The sequence below is a fragment of the Cotesia glomerata genome, linkage group LG4 (assembly GCF_020080835.1).
Source record: "Cotesia glomerata isolate CgM1 linkage group LG4, MPM_Cglom_v2.3, whole genome shotgun sequence".
NCBI lineage: Eukaryota > Metazoa > Arthropoda > Insecta > Hymenoptera > Braconidae > Cotesia > Cotesia glomerata.
The window spans coordinates 779,119-802,664 of record NC_058161.1 but is presented as its reverse complement, the minus strand read 5'-3'; the positions used below and the strand labels follow the sequence as shown (position 1 = coordinate 802,664).

The 23,546-nt window shown below is 31.5% G+C and overlaps 1 protein-coding gene across 1 annotated transcript; it reads right to left on the bottom strand.

Moving 5' to 3' along the window:
• Positions 1–1,250: 1,250 nt before the first annotated feature.
• Positions 1,251–22,198, bottom strand: LOC123263041 (neurogenic locus protein delta). Its single transcript, XM_044725564.1, has 6 exons — positions 21,794–22,198; positions 20,067–20,375; positions 15,366–15,426; positions 12,695–12,946; positions 8,426–8,486; positions 1,251–4,013 (listed from the first exon to the last, which is right to left on the bottom strand). Exons 1-6 carry the CDS (start codon positions 21,851–21,853, stop codon positions 2,168–2,170), a joined length of 2,589 nt encoding a protein of 862 aa, XP_044581499.1. The 5' UTR covers positions 21,854–22,198; the 3' UTR covers positions 1,251–2,167.
• Between the last annotated feature and the right edge of the window lie 1,348 nt (positions 22,199–23,546).

The window sequence follows — 23,546 nt, the reverse complement described above, 5'->3', positions numbered from 1 at the left end:
ATTATTTTCCACCCAGGAGTTTTGGTTAATTTTTCAAACTGCTAATTATTTTTTTCTTCAACAAAAACAAAATATATCTTCTTTGTTTTTGCCTTTTGTAAATTGTCATTTATAAAGTTTTCGTCATAATATTTTTTTTCTTCATTGTTATCATTATTATTATTATTATTATTATAATTATTATTAATAATATTTAGTCATTCAACCAGCAATCACATTTAATAAATAAATAATATCATAATCATAATTATTATATATAAATCGCGCGCTTTCAAAAAAAAAATACAAAATATGTCACTTGTTTAGCAAGAAGCTATCGAGAGTTTTAATTTTTATAATTTATTTTAACTTTGTAAATTAATAAAAAAAAAAAAAAAAATAATTATTAAACAATCTCGATTTACCAAATGCCAAAAAATAAATGCCCTGTAGAAATTACATAATGTACACTCATATCATTCTCAATCAGTATAAATATATTAATCTATTTATATTTATATTTATATTTTTATACATGTTTAATTTAATTATTTAATTATAAGATGAAAATTCATTGAAAAAAATTGATAAATAAAAAAATAAAAATAGTGAACGTTGATTCAGTTTATCGTTCTCACATTCGTACTGAGTACTGAGAGGAAGGGGCTTAGCCGTAATTCTTCTTTCTCTACACGAATTATTTTTGGAAACGACCAGACGTCTTTGCCTTCATCCAAAGTTCTTGAAAGTTAAATCACGAACGTTCTGTTGGAGGCTACTTATACTAGAAAAAAAGTCTTTTTAAGTTGGCTGGAATCATCCGTCTGTCGAGGAGTTTGCGACATATAGCCATACGACATACACGGGAGTATTTACCGCATAGCAGTATTCACAAATTCTTTTTTTCTTTAGCCATTCTTCCTCAACAGGACAAATAATATATAAATAGTCAATTTAGCATTTCAATTTCATTTTATGATTTTATAAATAAATCCAAAAAATAATCCCTAAATCTCTACAATATCATCCCAGATTATACTCACTGATATCTATGGTGAAAAAAAATTTTAGATAGTAGCTAAAAAAAAATCTAGATTACACTCATTATAATCTGGATTATAATCATTATAATTTAATATAAAATTTTTTTTCACTCAGTATAATAAAGTGAAAAAAAAAAAATCTCAGATAGTAGCTAGTATAATCCAGATTACAATTAATATAATCTAGATTACAATGAGTATAATCTGGGATGATATCCAGTATCATCTTGTTTTTTCCGTGGATATATATATATATATATGTATAAATATAAATATAAATATAAATATGTCATGCCAATAGTCAGAGTTACAAATAAATAGTCAATTAATCCGGACAATAATTTTTACAATACGTTGAATTAAAGATATTTACATAAATTATTTCGCATGTACAAGTACATTCATTATTACTATTATTATTATCATTATATCACATACAATCATCAATCGGATTGCAAATAACTCTCACGCAATCTAAATTACTGGAAAAATGATAATGCGATACACAAATAATGATAATAATAATAGTAATAATAATAATCATAATAATAATAACAATATCGACATCACGTGTAGTTGATGTAACACCGATAGAGTTTATAAAGTTATAATATTATATGCATAATAATAACAATAATAATAATAATAAATAAATTATTTACAAAATAATAGCCGGTGATGGTGTCTGTTGTTGTTAACATTTAGCATTTAAATAATAATAATTATTATTACTATTATCAAATACATTAAGGTGGGAGGCTGAGGATCTTTAAATGCGGTGGGCAACAACACAGCATTTCTCACTTAATTAATCTCAGTGTCGCTAAAAATCCACTTAGATCTCTCATTACATTTCTTTATATTTTATTATCCCTATTTAATAATTAATAAAAATAATATGTATAGATCAAAAATAAACACACGATATAATCCAGTTATATCTCGTTGGTTAGCGTGTTAAAAAAAAAAAAAAAAAAAAAAAAAAAACAAATTATAAGAGACCCGGAAGACTATCAGCGACAGTGAAAAAAGAAAATATAAAAAATAATAATTATTTATATAAAAAAAAATATTTAAAAGTCTCTGATTTTCCCAAGTGAAAATAAAACGCTTGTCACTGGGCGCTAACTAATATTTATAGAGGACTAAACTTCAGTAGCGAGAGTCGCCGCTAGTGTCGTGTCATGTCTATAATGATCGTCGATAACGTAGACACCGCAACTACCATCAGAAGCACCACCACATCCTCCCCCACCCGCACTGTCTTGTATCGCGGGCCTTTTTAGCAAAGCGGCCTCCGCGTTGCAACAAGAATCCGACGCACTGGAGAACATCGACGTCCTCTTGCCCTCCAACACACCAACAACACTAATGTCTTTGTCTTTCTGAAAATGATGAGAAGCACGATGCGCAGCCGCCTCGGTGTTGAGCTGCTTGGGCGTCCTCGACCTTCCCGGGTCGGACAAAATCGGCTCGGGTTTGTACCCACAAGTGATATCCAACCCGCCATCTGTCTGGAAAGACGAGTCCAGATCATCCCTAGTGATACTGGCATTGTTGATGCTCTTGCTGGCAGTCCAGGTGTTCTTAATCATGTGGGAATCCCCGGCGCCGAGAGAACAGACACTGCTGCCACCTCCGTTGATACTAATAGAACTATGACCATTGGGAACGCCAATTAACCCCGGCTGGTGCCCAACCATATTGACTCCCGAGTTGGAATTGCCGTTGGCGCGCTTGCTCAAGCTGCTGTGAACAGCGTTCCGTTCGTTCTGCAGCCGAGCTTCTTCGTCTGCCCGCGCCTGTTCCCTTTTCTGGCGGCGCTTCATGCACATGACAGCCAGCGCCGCCACGAGAACAAACGCGGGAACTGCGGTTGATAAAGTAGCGATCACTACCACGTGTTCCGTGGTCAGGCCGGCGTCCCGAGCTTCAGCGGACGGCCGCGAGAGGTTTCCTGACCAGTAACTGGCACCAGAGGGCGGAGGAACACCAGAGTTCCTGCTGATAGAAGTTGAAGGCCTTGGAACAAGAAGCCCAGTGTCAGGTTCGCTGCAAGTGTCACCACGGAACCCGGACTTGCACTCGCAGAAGAATCCATTGACTCTGTTCTCGCAGGTTCCGCCGTTCCGGCAGGGCGCGCTGCTGCACTCGTCGACGTCAACACTGCAGTCCTTCCCGGCGAAGCCAGGCTTGCAGATGCACTTGTAGTCGTTGGTTCCGGTAATGCACTTCCCGCCATTGGCGCAAGGCTTGGCTAGGCAGTAGTCAACCTTGTCTTGGCACAGCAGCCCGACGAACCCTGGAACGCACTGGCAGCGGAACCGATTGACCATGTCGATGCAGGTGCCGCCGTTGAGACACGGGTCGCCCTGGCAATCGTCGACGTTAACCTCGCAGCGCTGACCTGTGAAGCCAGTCGGGCAGGTGCACTGATAGCTGTTCGGTGTCTCGGAACAGGTTCCGCCGTTTACGCAAGGGTTCGGAGAACACTCGTTGATCTTGGTGTCGCAGTCTGGACCCGTGTATCCTGGAGGACACTGGCAGGTATACCCCTTGGAGTCGTCGACGCAAGTGCCGCCGTGCTTGCAGGGGGATTCTTTGCAAGAACGAGAGCTTAACTCGCAATGGCGCCCGCGGTAAAATGGCGGACATGTGCATTGGTAGTTCTTGGTGGCGTTGCCTGTCATTGTACAGACTCCGCCGTTCATGCACGGTTGCGAGTGACAGTCGGAGAGAGATGTCTGGCACTCTGTACCTGTGAATCCACGCGCGCACGAGCAGGTGTAGGAACCTTGGCCTGTGTTGAAGCAGGTGCCACCGTTTAGGCAGGGCTTGTGATTTGTGCAGTAGTTTAGATCTTGGTTACAGAATAATCCGCCCCAGCCTTCCTTGCAGTCACACTTCCATGGCTGCTGGCAGGTTCCGTGGATACAACCTGGGTAGCGCACGCACTCGTCGCAAAACGCTCCTGTCCAGCCGGGATTACACCTGCAAGATTAATCAACCGTCAATTATAATCAACTATAATCATAATCTAGAGGAATTTTGTATTGTAGTTTTTTGGTCTGATTTAAAAAACTTTTTTTTTAGGTTATGATACTGAAGTTAGCTGAAAACTGTCAATTTTATCAATTTTTATAATTAATCAACTTTAATGAAAACAATAATAATTTTTTTTTTCAATTTTCACACTTTAATTTTTTTTTTATAGTGATTCTATTGGTAAACAATTATAAAAAAATTTTTAATGTTAGTTAACTTCAGTGTTATTTTAGATTATGACCTGAAGTTAGTTAACAGCTGTCAATTTTTAAAATTTTTACAACAAATTACAAGAAAAAAATTTTTAAAATTTTCACCGATAATTTTTCTTTAATTTTCACATTTGGAATTTTTTTATTTATAATTTTGTTGGTTCAAAATTACAAGAATCATTTTTTATGTCAGTTAATTTAAGTGTCATTTTAGGTTATAATCTGAAGTTAGTTAACAGCTGTCAATTTAAAAAAATTACAATAAAAAAATACTTAAAAAAATTATTACTAATAATTTTTTTAAAATTTTCACATGTGGAATTTTTTTATAACAATTTTATTGTTATAACATGTAATAAAAAAAAATTCTAATGTCAGTTAACTTCAATGTAATTTTAGGTTATGATCTGAAGTTAATTAACAGCTGTCAATTTTAAAAATTTTCCCTAATAAGTTTTTTTCTTAATTTTCCCAAGTAGAATTTTTTTTTAAAGGATCCATAAAAAAATTTCTTCTGTAATTTAAGATAAAATGTGAAAAAATAATAAAAAGGGAAGAAATAAAGGAAATTAAAGAACGGAAGGAAGAATAGAGGTTAGGTATGGAAATATAAGGAACTTTTGGAGTTTATTAAGGGTGGGAGAGCTGGAAGAGGATGTGGTGGTCGGCCATTGCGGACAGACTCGACAATCCACACCACCTTGAGTATCCATAGAATTATTTGGCTGTGATGGGATTCTTACACTACTATGTAAAAGTCCTTGTAAAGTCTTGAGAGAAGAAGAAGAAGCTGAGCTTAGGTTGGCGACTCGCTAAGTTGGTATGGAATAATAAAGTAAGTAGTTGTAGTTGTAGTTGTAGTTGTAGTTGTAGGTACCGAGTTTGAGTTTGAGTATGAGGTTTCGTTGTAGGAGATGAAAGACTCGAGGAAGCGAGAAGAGGAGAGGAAAAGAGGTGAGTAGCTGGTACGGCAGCAGCTACGGCAGCAACACATATAATACAGCAGCAGGCGGCTGGATTGGGATTGGGATATGGAGGAGTAGAGAGCAGTAGAGAGTGCAGAGTGATGCCAGACGAACACCGTGGTGGAGAGAGGCAAGGGGAGGGATGAGTAGTCGAGGAGTAGTGTTCCCACGGTTCGAGCCATGGTTCGAGCCACGGTACAGCCGCTCAGTATGCGGGTCAAGGAAAGGTTACGGGCCCGTCACGCGGCTGTAGTGCTGCGCAAGCGCGGCCTACCCGCACTCCAACACCAACTCACCGCTTCATATCACCTACTACATGGATTTCGACCAAAGAGATCGAGATGGTGTTGGCTAAAGACCACTGCAACAACGATTCAGCAACTGCAATCGCTGTCATAGTTATATTCTAACCTATACTCCTTTTTAAATCTAATTAATCCATTTTTTTTTAGGGTAATAATTTATTGCTGAGTTTTCTGAGTTTTTTTGAGGCTAATTTTTTATAAAGAAGAAATTATTTAATGTAAATATTAAATTAGACAATTGAAAATTTTTATTATTTTTTTTCATTGAAAAATATTAAAAATTTTACATGTAATTTTTATTAAAAATTATTTAATGTCTTTAATAAATAAATTAGTATTAAAAAATTTTAATTATAGTTTTTGTTTAAAAACATGTTTTTTTTTTTTTAAATATAAGAACAAGTTAAGAAGAAATTATTGATATTTATTTAATATGAAAATTAAATTAGCATTTTGAAAATTTTTATTATTTTTTTCATTGAAAAATATTAAAAGAAAAAATTTTACATGTAATTTCTATTAAAATTAACAGCCGAGACCAGTGATTGCAGTTTCAATCGGCTTAGCGAAACGAATGGAAATTTTGAAAAAACCTTTTTAGAGATAATAGATAATTTAATAAACTATTTCACCACAAAGCGTTTTTTTCAAAAATTTCATTCGTTTCATGAAACCAATCGAAACTGCAATTGCTCTGCTGTTGGGAGTGCGACAGAGATAGTTCCGTTGAACTCCGTGAGAGCAAAGCGAGAAAAAGATGGTCTCGCCTGTTAAAGATATTTAAAGAAAATTTTAAATATTGTTTTTGTTTAAAAACTTTAAGTTTTTTTTTAATATAAGAAGAAATTATTGGTATTTATTTAATATAAAAATTAAATAAGCAATTTGAAAATTTTTTTTCAATGGAAAATATTGAAAGAAAAAATTTGACTTGTAAAAAAACTTGAAATTTTTTTTTTTTATTACTTATAATGGTATCAATAGTAACTATTCCTTTTTTTTTAATTTGTTTATGTAGAGTCCAAGTTCTTTTATGTAGATATTGGTTCTTTATATCATTTTACACTATTATATGTAACTATTCTGGATAATTGCCGAGTTAATTAAACGAAAATTATTAAATGAATTGAAATTAAGAAGATATTTAAAGAAAATTTTAAATATTGTTTTTGTTTTAATTTAAGAACAAGTTAAGAAGAAATTATTGGTATTTATTTAATATGAAAATTAAATTAGCAATTTGAAAATTTTTATAATTTTTTTTTAGTAAAAAATATTAAAAGAAAAAATTTGACATGTAAAAAACTTGAAAAAATTTTTTTTTGCTTAAAATGGTATCAATAGTAACTATTCCTTTTTTTTTTTTTTTTAATTTGTTTATGTGGATTCCAAGTTTTTTATGTAGATATTGGTTTTTCATATCACTTTACACTAATATATGCAACTATTCTATATAATTGCCAAGTAGCGTTTAAATAAATAAATAATTTGTATTAAAAATTATTAAATTTCTTTAATAAATAAATTAGTATTAAAAAGATTTTAATTATAGTTTTTGTTTAAAAACATGTCAAATTTTTTTAAAAATTTACTTGGTAATAATTTAATTGTTTAAAAAATTTTTATTAAAAATTATTAAATGTCTTTAATAAATAAATTAGTATTAAAAAGATTTTAATTATAGTTTTTGTTTAAAAACATGTCAAATTTTTTTAAAAATTTACTTTGTGATAATTTAATTGTTTAAAAAATTATTAAATGTCTAATAAATAAATTAGAATTAAAAAAAATTTCAATTATAGTTTTTGTTTAAAAACATGTCAAATTTTTTAAATAATTAAATTGTTCATCAATTAATTTTAAAGAAAAAAATGAATTTAAATTGCTAAAAAGTTTGATAGGTTATTGAAGAAATAATTAAAAAAAAAAAAAAAAAAAAATGAATTAGAAGCAGAAGAAGAAGAAGAAAGTCTGAGTCTAAAAAAAAGAGACCCGAATGAAGATTGATTTAGGCATCTGGTACAAATAAAGATAGTAAAAGTCGTCGAATTTGTCAGGAAAGGTATGTCGTAAATAATCGGCACCCCGTGCATACAATAATGAGTATGATAATCAGTATTCAACTCCCACAGGTTGAACCAGAGGCTGTCGGATTGTGTCGCGTCTGTTGTCTACGACAGCATACTCCGAAATAAAAATCGTGACTGTTGTCCGACGCGATTCTTTCACGTAATTCGAATGGAGACCAATCCCAGTATGAGTATGAGTATGAATATGTGTAGATTGTGTGAGTAGAGTATACGTACAACACAGTGCGCTCTCACGGTACCGCGGTATGTTCTCCGGCTTACACATACCAACATCACACATTTATAAAGGTTAAACGAACGACGAATTTACGGCACGTAGGTACTTGTTCCGCGAAACGCCAGGGGCTCGTCTCCGCTTCCGCATTACTTTTTCCTCGGTCATTGTTTCAACTCCAACTCTCTATCTCTATCTCTATCTCCAGCTTCTGCTTTTCTGCTGCTGGTTGTTTATTGTCCCGATCCCCATATTAACTTATTAGTGACAATTAACCCCGGACACACTAATTAAATGATCGAGTTAACGCAAAACCTCGGCTAGGCATCTCGGCTCCTCGGTACATCCAATAAACTTATACTTTTATTATCCCACCCGACTTAACTAACTACTTTATTATTATTTACTATTTTGTACTGCAATTTATAGCGACGCCTTTCACCGCATCTCTATAATCTCTGTAATCTAGATACATCTACTAACTCTCTTTTTTTTTTATATTTTAATTTTAAACAGACCAAAAAAATACATATTCAAATGAACTTTTAAATATATTTATTTATTATACTTACGTGCATTCGTTGGGTCGATTACAGTGTCCATGTTGTTCGTTACATCCGGGCAGGCACTGTGCTGTAACAAAAAATTCAAAGGTTACGTATTCGCTCATTAAAGTTTTTTTTTATGCTGATAAGTAAGTGTCCTTTAAAATTTTAAATTACTACCCATTACGCGTTTATATTATTAAGAGATTAAGCAAAATTTTGTGGCTAGTGTAATTATATGATAAAATCTAGATATACATAATTAAGAAATTACCTTGTATCTTGTGAACTATTAACATTTTTAAAGATATAAGCTCATCTCGGTGTTATACTCATCAAGACCTTTCATTTGAGTACCCACATCAATTTTTCATATATTTATGTATATTATATATATTTATATATGAAAAATATATCAAAAAGGCATGTGAGTACTCAAATGAAAGCTCTTGATGAGTGTAATGTTAAAATGAGTTTATATCTTGAAAAATGTCAATAATTAAGAAATTACAGTGCAATTTGACAAAAATAATTAAAAAATGACCTTTTATCTTGTAAAATATTGACATTTTTAAAGATATAAGCTCATCCCGGTGTTACACTCATCAAGACTTTTCATTTGAGTACCCACATGAATTTTTGATATATTATTCATATATACATATATGTAATATATATATATATATATATATATATATATATATATATATATATATATATATATATATATATAAATATATGAAAAATTGATGTGGATACTTAAATGAAAGCTCTTGATGAGTGTAACATTAAAATGAGTTTATATCTTGAAAAATGTCAATAGTTAAGAAATTACAGTGCAATTTAACAAAAGTCATTATTTAATAAAGCAAAATTTTATTTATTTATAATTCACAAGTCACGGAAGTTAAGGTTGATAGTTGTTTTTATTTACTGTTTTCATAACGAGGGAGTCGGAAATTATTGGGGTACCTTTTTATAATAACTCTATTTTAAAAACAACAGATGGAATCCGTTGAGTATAAAAAATTAGACTTATTTAATTGAATTAATCCTGTCAATTGGGCCGAATTATTTCAGATTTAATTTATTAAATTGAGTAAAATTTTATGCTAATATATTACAACAATTTTTAGGAAGAAATCAATAGACCAAAAATCCGGAACTAAAAAGAGGAAAAATTGTAAAGTACGTTGATAGAGGATTTGGCTGGTGGCCATAACCAGTCGATGGTAGTAAGCAATAAGCATTCAGCAGCGTAACGTCTGGGTAAAAGGAAAAAGGAGCATACATGTATACAGTATGTAATATGTAGTATGCAGTATGCAGTATGTATAAAGTATGAAGTATGTAATATGTAGATGTGTATGGATATGGATATGAAGCTGAAGAAAAGTAACCGAGGTATTTTAACGGAGAATCACTGATGGAGAATGGACTGCAGACTGTACATTGTGAACTTTTGTTAATCGGCGTACATACTGGTATCCTCAACTCTGCTCTCAACTCCGTATACCTGTAAGGTAAGCTAAGCGGGATATAATATCAGTACAGCTTTGGTATTTTATCCACCAGAGTACCACGGAGGATCGGTTTACCAGCCACGAGTCCAGTCACGATAACATTTGGTCTTAAATGGGGGTTGCTGAGATCTTGGATGTACTTTACCGCTGGGTCATCGCTTCTCCTTGTCGTTTGCCACCCGACCTTGGCCATACCAGTACACATACAGCACATAAAACCAGACAACAGACTAAGTAAAGCCTGGTGATACTTTTCTATAGATCCTGTCATCAACGCAGACTCTTATTCTAACTAACCATTAAATAGTTTCATTATTTTTTTATTTCTTCTTTTAACTTCAGCTTTAGCTTCTTCTTCTTCTTCTTCTTCTTCTTCTTCTTCTTGTCTCCTTGTCGTCTTACGGTTGCCCGCGAATAACCAACGTTTGGTATTTATAGTCTGTGTGCTCCGCGGCGCATATATATCCACGCCGAAAGGCTGCGAAAGGAATGGCCGAATCCCAGGGATTCCTCGATCCTGATACCAGCCAGTAAGAGTCTGAGGAAACGCTAAAGCCGCTAAAGCCGTGCCTCAGTCCAGAGTGTGTATGTACCCCGACATTGCTTGTGAGAGACAAATAAAAAATGAGAATCAAGAAAAGAATTTACGACAAGAACCTCCATATTTCTTTATTCTTTCTTCATTCTTCCGCCCCCACTGACTATTTTATTTTTATTATTATTATTGCCTTTATCATTTCTTCTTTTTTTTTTTTAATTTTATATTCTTCCCTTTTATTGCAGACATTTGTTTATAATTTCGCAGAAAGTAATTGTGTTTTTTTTTTCTTTATTTTTAAGGTGAGGAAAAGCTCCACCTTTATGATGGTGTAACGGCCTTATCGATTTATATTTTTCGCCGGCTTTCTCCGTTGGTAGTATAGTTCGAATTGTATAATGGAATAAAATAAAATAAAATAAAATAAAATAAAATAAAACGTGAGCTCAGTCCAGTCAAAGGACTTGCACGTGAAAAGGAACATGACAAAAAAAGCTACATTGTTGTAGCATAGGTATGTACAATATAGTAGGTACTTTTATTCTTCTCTATTATCCATTTGGTTGGAACGTTTTACCTGTTTTTGGACAAGTTTTGTGTGGAAAGGCACAAGAAGGTCAGGAAGCGTCAGGTATGTCGCGAGTCAATGTCCAAGAAAAAAGGAAAACCCATTAAAATTAATGTCTATGTGTATGGATATGGATATGGATGTGAGAGAAAGAGAAGTAGATGGCCAAGTCTCGAGCAGCTGTCGGTTAAAGCACCCAACGAGGTACCCGACGAGGCAGCTGTCGAGGGCAGCCCTGGGCCGCACTGCAGCTGCCTTGTCCTCTAACTCTCTATGCCTTCATTGCCACTACACCACACTATACACTATACAATGTATGTGTATAGTGTAGACTGAGAAGAAAAGCAAAGATAAAATTATCAACCCCCGAAATAATTCACCCCTTTGACTTATTCCAGTCGTAATCGCCGGAGGATTCCAGACAACGCGGACTTATTACGACTAATAGTACAATAAAATATATTTTACTGCTTGTAATTCATCGGGGTTAAATAATCCTGGAGCTTCAACCCTAACTATTCATCAAATTTATTATCCAATGTATTGTTATCATTTTTTTTGGAGCTATTCAAGTTATAACGGTTGATTTTTCGCTAATTTTTCTATTACTTATGAATCCTTGATAAATGTGGACAAGAAACTAATCAAGTTAATTGAAGTAAATTAATTATTTTTTTAATAAATAAATAAATAAATGACACTGAATCACCTAGCCATTTGCATTTGGTGACCTAAAATTCTTTCAAAGAATTAAAAAAAAAAAAAAATTGACTCAATTAATGCATTTTTTTGCAAATTATAGTGTTTCTGGAGTTTCAAACTTGAACAGAAAAATTTTTTGATCTATTTTGATGTTTTTTTCCGTTTCTAATGCACTAAATGAATTTTTAAAAAGTGTCAAATTAATTTCAATTAAATTATCATGACAATAGCGTGCAAAATATCTTAATTCCGTAAACCAAAAAGACTATAATAATAAAAATAGTTGATGCTTCGCATTATGAGTCGTGCAATTATATATTTTTTCTTTTTTTATTCTATTCTCATGGATGTATATATTGCTAATTGGCATTTTCACTGATTAAAAAATTTACTCAACTCAAGAACCAAAATCTTGAACCAAGAATAATATTTTTAAGAAAATGATTTTCTTGAGTCAAGAATTTTTAGACCAAAAATAATTATGACATTAAAGTTAGCAGTCGCTTGACCATTTTTAAATTTTTTAATAAATAAATTTGCTCCAAAAAATTATTTCTAAAAAATTGTATTTTTTATTTTATTTAATTTTCTAAATGTCAATTTTTTTTCACAATTTATTTATTAAAAAAATTATAAAATATCTGCTAAATTAATTTTCATAGAATAATTTCTTAATTTAAGAATTTATTTTCTTGATTGAAGAAAATAATTTTCTTCAAAATAGTATTATTGGTTCAAAATTCTGGCTCTTGAGTCAAGTTAATTTTTTTATCAGTATAAATAAATAAAAAAAAAATTTTTCTTTTCAGATAATTGCCAAGGGAATAATTTATTATGATTGTGATTACTTGAGGGGTTGCGCAACAGGACAACTAGACCGGACATTGTCGCGTAACGAGCGACGAACAATGAGAACCAAGCAGTAGAATGATTGGAGAAGGTATATAATAGTGAATAATACTAACGGGTGTTGCAGTATTCGCCCTTCCATCCCGAGAGACAGACTTTCTTTCCAGTAGAACTACAGGTGTAGTGTCCAAAAATGTCGTCGTGAGCTGTGCAGATATTTTCGCATCCCTTGCCGTAGTAGTTGGTGCTGCAGATGACTCTGTACTCGTAGACCATTCGCGCATGGGCGCTTGTGTGCACATCCTCGAGCCAGTCTGTCCCGACGTCGACCCATCTCTGGGTCGTCAACCTCGATATGAGGACTTTTTCTGTAACAAAAAAATTTCATTAGTATCTAAGTCTTTACTGCTAAAGTTTATGCTGATGAAATTTATTTTTCAGTCTGGACAGTCTGGAGTTTGCGAGAAAACATGACCATCATCACCATAATCATTATCAAAAACAGCAGCAGCAGCAGCAGCACAGAGACCGGACGCTCGTCCGCTATTGCTGTGCATCCGGTAGAAAGAAAGTCCATGTATATTTTGGTGTGAGATAAGTACTGCACCGAGTCAATACAAGCTGGCCCTTTTTTCCCTACTTAAGGTCTTTTATCCCGGTTAGAGGTTGTTTTGTTGTTTATCTCTTACTGGAGCTAACTCCAATATGGAGTATATTTAGTAATAAAGTAATATTATTAAATAAAAAATAAAACTAACCCGTTATGCATGTACCGTGAAAAGTAAAAGCTGGGTAATGTATACCTTGGAGTTAGATAAAAAATAAATAAAATGAAATAAAAAATATTTGCTGAGCAGTGAAGTGCTTTGGTCGAAATGGTCTGACGTTTAGTTTAGGGGGAAGGGAATAGCTTGTCTCAGTAGTCTGAAAATAAGTGAAAGAGGGATGGATGGCGTGCCCAAAGATACTTAAAGTCATTTTCTCGTGTTGTAGTATAGTATCTCGAACGCTACGCGCGCGTCTTCCCAGAAGGCAAGTGGCGGTTTTGTGGATACCCGGCTACTACACACTACTAAAATCATCTCGGCTTGTTGGGCTTACTCTTGGCGATGCTGATGCTGATGGTTATTCCAGCCACTCAAACTAGCGTCTGGACTACTTGATTCGGATCGCTCTCACGCCCCGCAACCGTCAATTCTATCACCAATCAGACGCCAATCATGGAAAATTTTTTTATTTATAAAAATATTAAACTTGCTTTATTTTTTTTATTTTATTTTATTGTTTTGTTAAAGGTGAAGATGTAAGACTCGTAAAAGTTGGATTTAAGATCAAAGATTTAAGATTGTAGACGGAGGATGTGAATTTACAACTAGTCGATGTGATAGCGATGTATTCAAATTTAGGTGTATGTTTTAAAAGATTTTAAAATTATGGGAGAGTGTATAATATAATCGCGTGTAGTGTGGCGATACTCTTATATGTGTATATATAGTATCGTATTAATTCGAGCGATAAAATAAGAACAAAATTTCGGGGTTGGCAGGTGTAGTAGGCGAGGCAGGTAGAAAATAACAAGAATGAACGCGAATGGAGCTCGGCTGGATAAGAAGGAGAAGAGGGGGCTCAACGATTGTGAGAAAGGAAGCAACAGCATCCGAGCTGTAAGCCCGGCAATAAAGCCCTCGTTTCGACCGGGAAATATTGCGTGCTGGATTTTTACGTCCGCTTCACTCTCGAGTATTCATCCCGTCTTACACCAGGCCCAGAAGAAAGAACACTAAATATTTTAAATAAAAAAAAAATACTTGGATATAAAACCTCCAATACATTTTTACGGAAGCTAGGGAGAACTCTCAACAGAACATGGAAATTTAATCGTAAACCGAGTTGCTTCATTGTTATTGGGGTACGCCAGGTTATTTTTTAACTGACAAATATTTTTATGGATATCTTCTTTCATGAGAAGTAATTTTTTTTTTTTTTAATAATTTATATTATTGAGAAGATAAGAATAAGTTTTTTTTTTTTTTTTTTTTTTTCCAGGATTGTGATAAGTATTTAGACTGCATTCGAAAATTCTCCATCTCTAGATATATAATTGAGAAATGTCCTTGTATCTTGTGAAATATTGAGATTTTTAAAGATATAAGCTCATCGCGATGTTGTACTCATTGAGACCTTTCATTTGAGTACCCACATCAATTTTTCATATATTTATATATATTATATATATTTATATATGAAAAATATATCAAAAAGGCATGTGAGTACTCAAATGAAAACTCTTGATGAGTGTAATATTAAAATGAGTTTATATCTTGAAAAATGTCAATATTTAAGAAAGTACAGTGCAATTTTACAAAATTCATTATTCACATAGTGACTTCAAGGTTAGTAGTTTAAATTAATTAATTTTTTATATTTTTCAGGTGTCAAGATAAAAAATTAATATTATAGTTATTGTTGTCTACAGAGAGGAAAAGGAAAAAAGGTGGTTACAGCAGTGTTAATACAAGAATCATGTAGGATTTCGTACACTTGGGTTTTGTGTTACCTACTCACTGGTAGATACTATAAGGTTACACAGGAAGGAAACACTAGCACAGTGTTTGCGCCCACACGTTTTCGTCCTTATTCATTCACTTTGTAGAGGTTTTTTTTATGCCCATACCAGGCGTCATTCATATATTTATTGTCCTCTTTAAAGTTAAAATATTTTTTTTTTTACTCTTAAAACTCCAGACTTTTCTAATAAATAGTAGGAAACTTTTTTAGAAAACTTACCAGAGGAATGAGTCGCGTTGTTGGCGTCATGGTACGCCTCGATTATCAGCGAGAATGTTCCCTGGAAAATAAAAATTTACTACTATTATTATTATTGTAAGTGTATATTTAAATATTAATACTAGTGGTAATTTTGTTGCAGACAGTCTTTAAACGGTCTTGAACTCAATAAATTAGCAGCTGATGTCAACGACAGTGATATCGTTTAAGGGAAAAAGAAACATGCAAGGAATTATTATCCTTCCTTTAGTGAACTTCCAGAGTAGAGTAGAGCAGAGGTATAAATGTGCTTAGTAATAACAATAGCGAGACACACACACAGCAGGCGATAAATCATGACACGAGGGGGAAAAAGTGACGCGTGCTTACTTGCCACACGTGTTACACAAAATTACGATACAATTTTTAAAGGGTTACACTTTTAAAAAATATATTTTATGTACCAGACTTGACTACTCTACTCTACTCTAATTATTATTATCATTATTAGTGTCATTACGCAGCGTAAAATTAATTATCCGTTTGGTTATTAAAATCCCAAGTATATGTACACATAACCCCGTTAGTTTATATATTCGCTTAAATAATAAATTTCTCACCGGTGAGAACCAAATAAATATTTAAATAAATTAGTTTCGTGATGTCGGTATCATATGTTATATATTATATATGCATATAGATATTAATCTGGAGAAACATGCATGATAATTGTAGCGAATAAATATAAGTGCCGGTATAGCAAGAAGAAATAGGCATAATTTATATTTATTTAGGTTTTTTAATAAAAATTTTTTACCTAATATCTAAACATGTTAAAATTATATAAATTTATAACAAATAATATCTGATGCAATTAACCAAAACTCGCGAGGAATTGTAAATGTATAATACATTTAATTATAAGGCAATTACAAGAACTGAGGTACAAATTTAATTATGTCAATAAATATCTTTAAAAAATCAAATTTATGATTACTTATTAAATCTAGACTTTAAATAAGAATAGATTATGTTAAATCTGATGGATAAATTTATTATGGTCTCTTTTTTTAATTTTTAATTTATAAATTAATTTTGAGATAAGATATTATTAAGAAACAATTATAATATTAAAATGTACACATAATAAAATAATAAAATTATGTAAGTTGCCATACGGCCGGTGCCTTGGCATATGTTAATAAATAATAATAATAATAATAATAGTGGCAATTTTTGTTTGAAATTTTATTATTATTATTGTTATTATTAAAATAAAATTTTCTATACTATAATTAATTAATTTAAGTAACTAATGAAACTAAAGAAAAAGCTAATTAACAAAATAATAATAATAATAATTTTTGCCTTGAAATTTTATTATTTTTATTATTACTTTTATTAAAAATTTTTTTATATCAAAATAACAATAATAATAATGACAATTTTTGTCTGAAATTTTATTATTATTAAAATAAAATTTTCTATACTATAATTAATTAATTTAAGTAACTAATGAAACTGAAGATAAAGCTAATTAATAAAATATAATAATAACGGTAATAATAAAAATTTTAAAAAAAGGAAGAAATGCTTTTTAAATAATAATTTATTTTTTCAGATCCAAAAGAAGAAATAACATAAAATAAATTTTTAGCAAGATTTAGTGCAACTTTAAGGTATTTGCACACTTAGTAAGACTGTATAGTATCGACTAGGCTGGTGGTTTTGTCGTAAATAAAAAGTAGGTGGAGATAAATTACCGAGGAGACAAATGCCACCGTTATTACTGAGGAATCGGTATTGAGTTTGACAAAAAACGTATTCCAACAAACTAAAACCTCGAGCACTTGAGCTCGGGGGAACAATGTGGGCTATACTATATACTATATACTGAATGCTCTCTACAACATACTCCAAACTAAGTTTGTTAAACTTTAAGTTGAGAATGATCACATATACATCTATATATAAATCTCACACACTCATACAACAATGCTCTTTGTCTGACAGATGTACGAGAAAGAAGGAGCTATAAAGTTGGAGCCAAGGTATCTTTGGTCTTTGGCGAGAGCAAGTGAGCAAGCCAGAGAGAACGGCTGGAGAAAGAGCCAGCCAGAATGAATTGACCCAGGAGAGAGAGAATACGAGAAGGCGAGACGGGGCGCAGCTCACTCGGGAGTCGGTTCCCACGAGTTGTGCTAAGGCAATCCGACATACCTACACCAACACCAACAGCACACACTTGTCTTGTTCTTCTTTCATGTCTCTCATCTCTTCTTTCACGCATAGCACACTCACACATTATCCTTAATATTGTACACACAATACAGGCAAATTGTAGTCGATGCAATCTCAACCATACGAGTATGTATTTGTACTTATTAATCATCTTGGACACAGTCGTAGTCCCGAGGAAACAACAACCACCAAAGAACCAACCAACAAAATACCAAATGGCTCATCAGATCTATACTCCGCGATTAACGCTAAAACAGGTATTATATACCATCAGTACCATCACCATCAAACTATCTCATGCCGATTATATTTATATATACTCCATATAATACTCAATAGCTAACATAACAAGGCGCCAGCTAATTCAATCGCTATTTATACTTTATTATCGTTATATCTCTATACTATCCTTACTATTGCTAGTACTATTAGTTAGACACACATACACACACCATCAACTCTCTGTTATTAAATCACAAGTCTATTCATTTTTATGTCATGTGTCTGTGTCTACTAAGCTTTATTTACATAACACATATATTTATACACAACACTAAAGTTAGCCGACGTTTTTAATTTTTTTTTAATTATTAAATTAGAACTAAAGATTTTTTTAAAAATTGCACTTACAGTTTTTCAAGTTTTTTACAAATGAAAATTATTTTTTAATAATTTCTTTATTAAAAAACTATTCTAAAAATTTTTAGATAGCTAATTTAATTTTCATTTAAATATAACACTAAAGTTAGCCGACGTTTTTAATTTTTTAATTATTAAATTAGAACTAAAGATTTTTTTTTTTAAATTGCACTCACAGTTTTTCAAGTTTTTTACTAATTAAAATTTTTTTTACTGTTTTGTAATAATTTATTTAATAAAAAAAAATTCTAAAAATTTTTAGATGGCTAATTTAATTTTTAATGAAAATTAAGTTAACCGACACAACAATTTTTAATTTTTTTTATTAATTAAAAAACTATTTTTAAGAAATTCCAAGTATAATTTTTAAAATTTTCTACATGTGAAAATTTTTGTTTTAATTTTTAATAAAATAAATTATAAAAATTTTCAAATAGCTAATTTAATTTTCATTATTTATATGGAGTAATAAATAGCTAAAAATTCACACATACATACAAACAGTACACGTGACTAGAGACTACTTTGGCCACGTTTGTATTAATTTAACATAAAGAGTAATTTATGCCAAACAATCTCTACTGAGAGCGGTAGCTATTTATCCATTAGATTGTTGGGACCCAGTACACCCTCGCTACATATAATACTTTTATCTTACATCTCACACTCAATTACTACCTAATTTTTTTTTTCAGAATTAACTTCACAATTCAAGCTCCAAAAAAAATTAATATGTCACATTTAATTATTAAATTTAATTAAAGAGCCAAGACAAGATTTCAGGAGCTTCTTTACTTAAAAAAAAAAAAAAAGCATTTTATTATTTTGCATTCTTAAATCGGTAAGTTATTTTTTAGTCAAATATCTAAAATAAAAAAATAAAATTCTAGCCGGTGAGCAGACGCCATATGTTGGTAAATTAAACTCCAGCTCTGGGAGTTTGCGTTTTAACTATAACATCAAGAGTAGACACTCGAGCGGATCAAGCGGATGAGGGACAGGATGCCCAGATCTAAGTTTCACTAAAATACTTTATATTACTTCTGGGACTATACTAGTTGTACCGCTCACTATTAGATAGAATATCGAGAGTGAGTACTAGAGATGATACGATAAGTCGCCATATGCATGTCTCTTGCAGGTTCGGTATCTCGAGGGACAATACACCGACAACAATAGACCCAGAGCTTTTTAGCTTGGTATTATCTCGCTCTTACATCACCATCTGCTCTCTTTTTTACAACACTCTAAACTCCTGTACAAGCACTTGATCAAAATTTATTGTCAGAAGCATGATACAGAATCTAGCCGACGTTTTTAATTTTTTAATAATTTAATTAGTACAAAAAATATTTTTAAAAAATTGCACGTGTAGTTTCTTTAAACTTTTTACAGGTAAAATTTTTTTTTTTTGGAGTAATTTTTTTAATAAAAAAATTTTTAGAATTTTTTTTATTGAAAAAATCATTACAAATCAAATTTTAATAAAACTGTAAGTGCAATTAAAAAAAATTTTTTTTAGTTCTTATTTAATAGATTAAACAAAATAAAAAATTATTATTAATAATACTAAAGTTAGCCGACATTTTCAATTTTTTAATTATATTTATTTATTAAATAAAAACTAAAAAATATTTTTAAAATAATTGCACTGATAGTTTTTCAAGTTTTTAACAAGTGAAATTTCTTATTTCCTTTTTTTTGTAATAATTTTTCAATAAAAAAATTTCTGAAAGTTTTTAGATGTCAGTTAACTTAATTTTCATGTTAGAAGCCGGTTTTTTTTTTAAGTACACCTCATATTTTTAATAATAATAATAAAAAATATTTATTATAACTTACCGGCCAGGAAAAATTGAAGAAAAATCTAATGGGGTTGGTGAAGCCTCTGGGAGTAGAGACATCAGGGCTGAGATTAACAACATTGCCCCCGAGAACGGGTGTCACCTCGTCCCCGTAAGTACAGGGCGTCGTGGTGTCGATCTTCGCCTGGTACTGCTTCAAACAAATCCTGAACCTGGTCTGACAGGTTCCAATGCACTCGTTGCTGGTCTTGGAAGTCATTCCCGAGCAGCATTTCCCCGTGTTGTCTTTCCCGTACTCGTTGATGAAGGACTTGAGTCTCAGCTCAAACACCCCCGAAGCATGCACCTGAAAATTAACACCAGAGTCAGTATTTGTTTGGATAATAATTTTTTATTTATTTATTTATTTTTTTTTTGTTTTATTAGTGGGGCTTATTTATAAAGCATTTACATATTACACATGACATCATATGTCAACTAAAACGTGTACGATCTTGTTCGACTCTCATCCGCCTTCGTCATCTGCAGGCATACATTATATCACACAGATTATTAAGCGTACAGTATGTATTTAACTTTATTTTATTAAAGACCAAGCTAGAAGACTAACATAAGATGGCTATGCTCTTCCAGAGAATCCTTAGGAATTTTTACACGACGGGAGTCGACACGATGTGACACGATTGCCGCACGTGCTATCTCTCCCCTATAACAACCATATATGTTTTTATATACATGCAATTTTTTTTTATCCATCTCCTGCCAAGTAGCTAACGCACCAACAAATTATAATTTTTAATTATTTTAATTTTAAAAATTTTTTTTTTATTTCTTCTTTAATATTTTAAAATAATTATATTAAATTTTATTTAAAAAAAAATATAAATTATTTCCAAAAAATTATTTTAAAAAATTGCATTTTTAATTTCTAAATATCAATTTTTTTTTTTTAATTTTTTTGCTATAATTTGTTACAAAAATTATTGAAATTATTAAATTTCTGCTAAATTAATTTTTATAAATAATTTTAAAATTTCCCTTTTAATTTTATTTAAAAAAATAAATTATTTAAAAAAATTGCATTTTTAATTTTTAAATGTCAATTTTTTTGCTATATTTACAAAAATTATTAAATATCTGCTAAATTAATTTTTATAAATAATTTAAAAATTTCCCTTTCAATTTTATTTAAAAAAATAAATTATTTTAAAAAATTGCATTTTTAATTTTTTTTATTTTCTAAATGTCAATTTTAAAAAAAAATTTTGTTTGCTATAATTTATTTCACAAAAATTATTAAATATCTGCTAAATTAATTTTCATAAATAATTAAAAAATTCCCTTTTTAATTTTATTTAAAAAAATTGCATTTTTAATTTTTTTTAATTTCTAAATAACAATTTTTAAAAAATTTTTTTGCTCTAATTTGTTACAAAAATTATTAAATAAATTTTCATAAATAATTAAAAAATTCCAACTTTAATTTCTTAACTAGAAAGTTAAAACCAAATATGAATATTAAAGAAAAAATTAAAATAAATTAAAACCAAAGAATTTAACAACCGGATGAAGAATTCGACGAACAGCAATAGTATTTTAAAGCCACTAATTTAATTTGTTGGACTATCGGTATATTTCTGGTGATGTCATGTACATGCTTCCGATGGCTATCGGTAATTTCAAGTTATTTAATTTAACAACAACCATCTGAGCAAATTAAAAAAAAAAAAAAAACAAAATAATAAAATAAAATGTAAAACTTACTGTACGAGGTGACGGCAAAAGCACTACCGCGACCGTCCACACTAGCATCGTCGTCCACATGTTGTGTCAAAAGCTCTAGTTATTCAGAGCCGTCTCCGATGTTTACGATACTAAATTCGTCAACTAGCTGTTACCTACTCGAGGTAATTTTTTTAATTATTCTATGCACAGCCATAGGCGCTCTTTCTCCAATTTCTTCCCAACAAAATAATCTCCACTATTTTTTAATATTATTACAAAAAAAAAATAATTATTATTATTATTCACTTAGCAGGGCACTGTTTGTAATCAACACAACACAAGTACACAGTTGTATTCCATTAATCCATGCCACCAGTCAACAAAAAAATTCTTTTTAAATGTTTAACAAAAACACTCACTTTCACAAAATAATAATTAATTAATTTATTATTTATAATACTATCAATAATAATTAATTTTAATATAAATATTTATTTTGTTTATTTATTTATCACTGGGTAAAAAATATGACAGACAAGGAAGTTCCCGGTAGAGAGCAGAGCATCGTCTTCCGTCGACGATGGATCGCTTACTGGCACACTGTGGTGGCACACTCTGTTGATTTCAACTGGCGTACCGGTGTAACAAGATGACTCTCTGAGCTTCCCCTATTTCCCCTCTCCAAGCCGACAGTTACTTCTCCTCAGTGGTGGGGGTAAGTTGAAAGAGTCAAGGATTCAACTCACCAGATATAAAGTATAGGTAAGTTTAATTTTATTTTATTTAAATCACTTTATTTTAAAACTTTTTTTTTTTTTTTAAATTCCAACGGGAAAATTACAGCCGAAAAAATTATTTAATTTTTATATATTATTTCTTCTTATTCTTGTTTGTAGTTCTTCTTAAAGCAAGATCGTTTTCACTAACGCCACACTTGGTTACCACCAGACACTAATATCCTCCATTGAAAGCACTGCACCAAGATCTTCAACTCATATGATAACACATGCACTTTTTTAATATAAATAATTATTATTTAAATTAATGTAAGTAATTTTATTTTATTTTATTAACTGCACTAAAGTTAGCCGACGTTTTTGATTATTTTTAATTTATTAAATAATAATTAAAAAATGCACTTATAGTTTTTAAAGTTTTTCATAAATGAAAATTTTTTTTTTTAATAAAAAAAAATATTCTTAAATTTCTTAGATGTCGACTAACTTAATTTTCACAATTATTAATAATTCCAATTGTCACTTGCACTGATAATAATAAATAAAATACACGTGGTGATAATAAATAAAATAAATTTTATAAAAAGGGCGCGTTGCTTTGAAAACAGTTGGGCTAAGATTAAGTGAGAGCAACTGAGATCAACCCTCGACTGGAGGTATCAGTCGACCGGCACCCCTACTTATAATGGTGGTCTCTGGGCCCTAAAGGACACCGTCTATATGATCCTCCGGGTTGGAGAGCGGAGAGAGAGGGAGAGAGCGGGTGAGCTGCAAGCCCGAAAAAGAAGGTAAGTTGGGGTAGAATCCACACAGACTTACTTTACTTGGAACGTAAACACACTGGGAGCCATTGCCTGGTATGGTGGTATGCTGCAGTGGCATGGCAAAGTGAGCGAGAGGTGGAGCAAGGGAACACAAATATAGTAGGGGAGATTCAAGGGAGGCAGCTGCAGGCCGGCTGCACGCGTCAACCACCCTATCGCTGCCTATCGCTCAACCACGGAAACTTGTATGCTTCTGATCTATATATGGGTACATAGTATATATAATATATA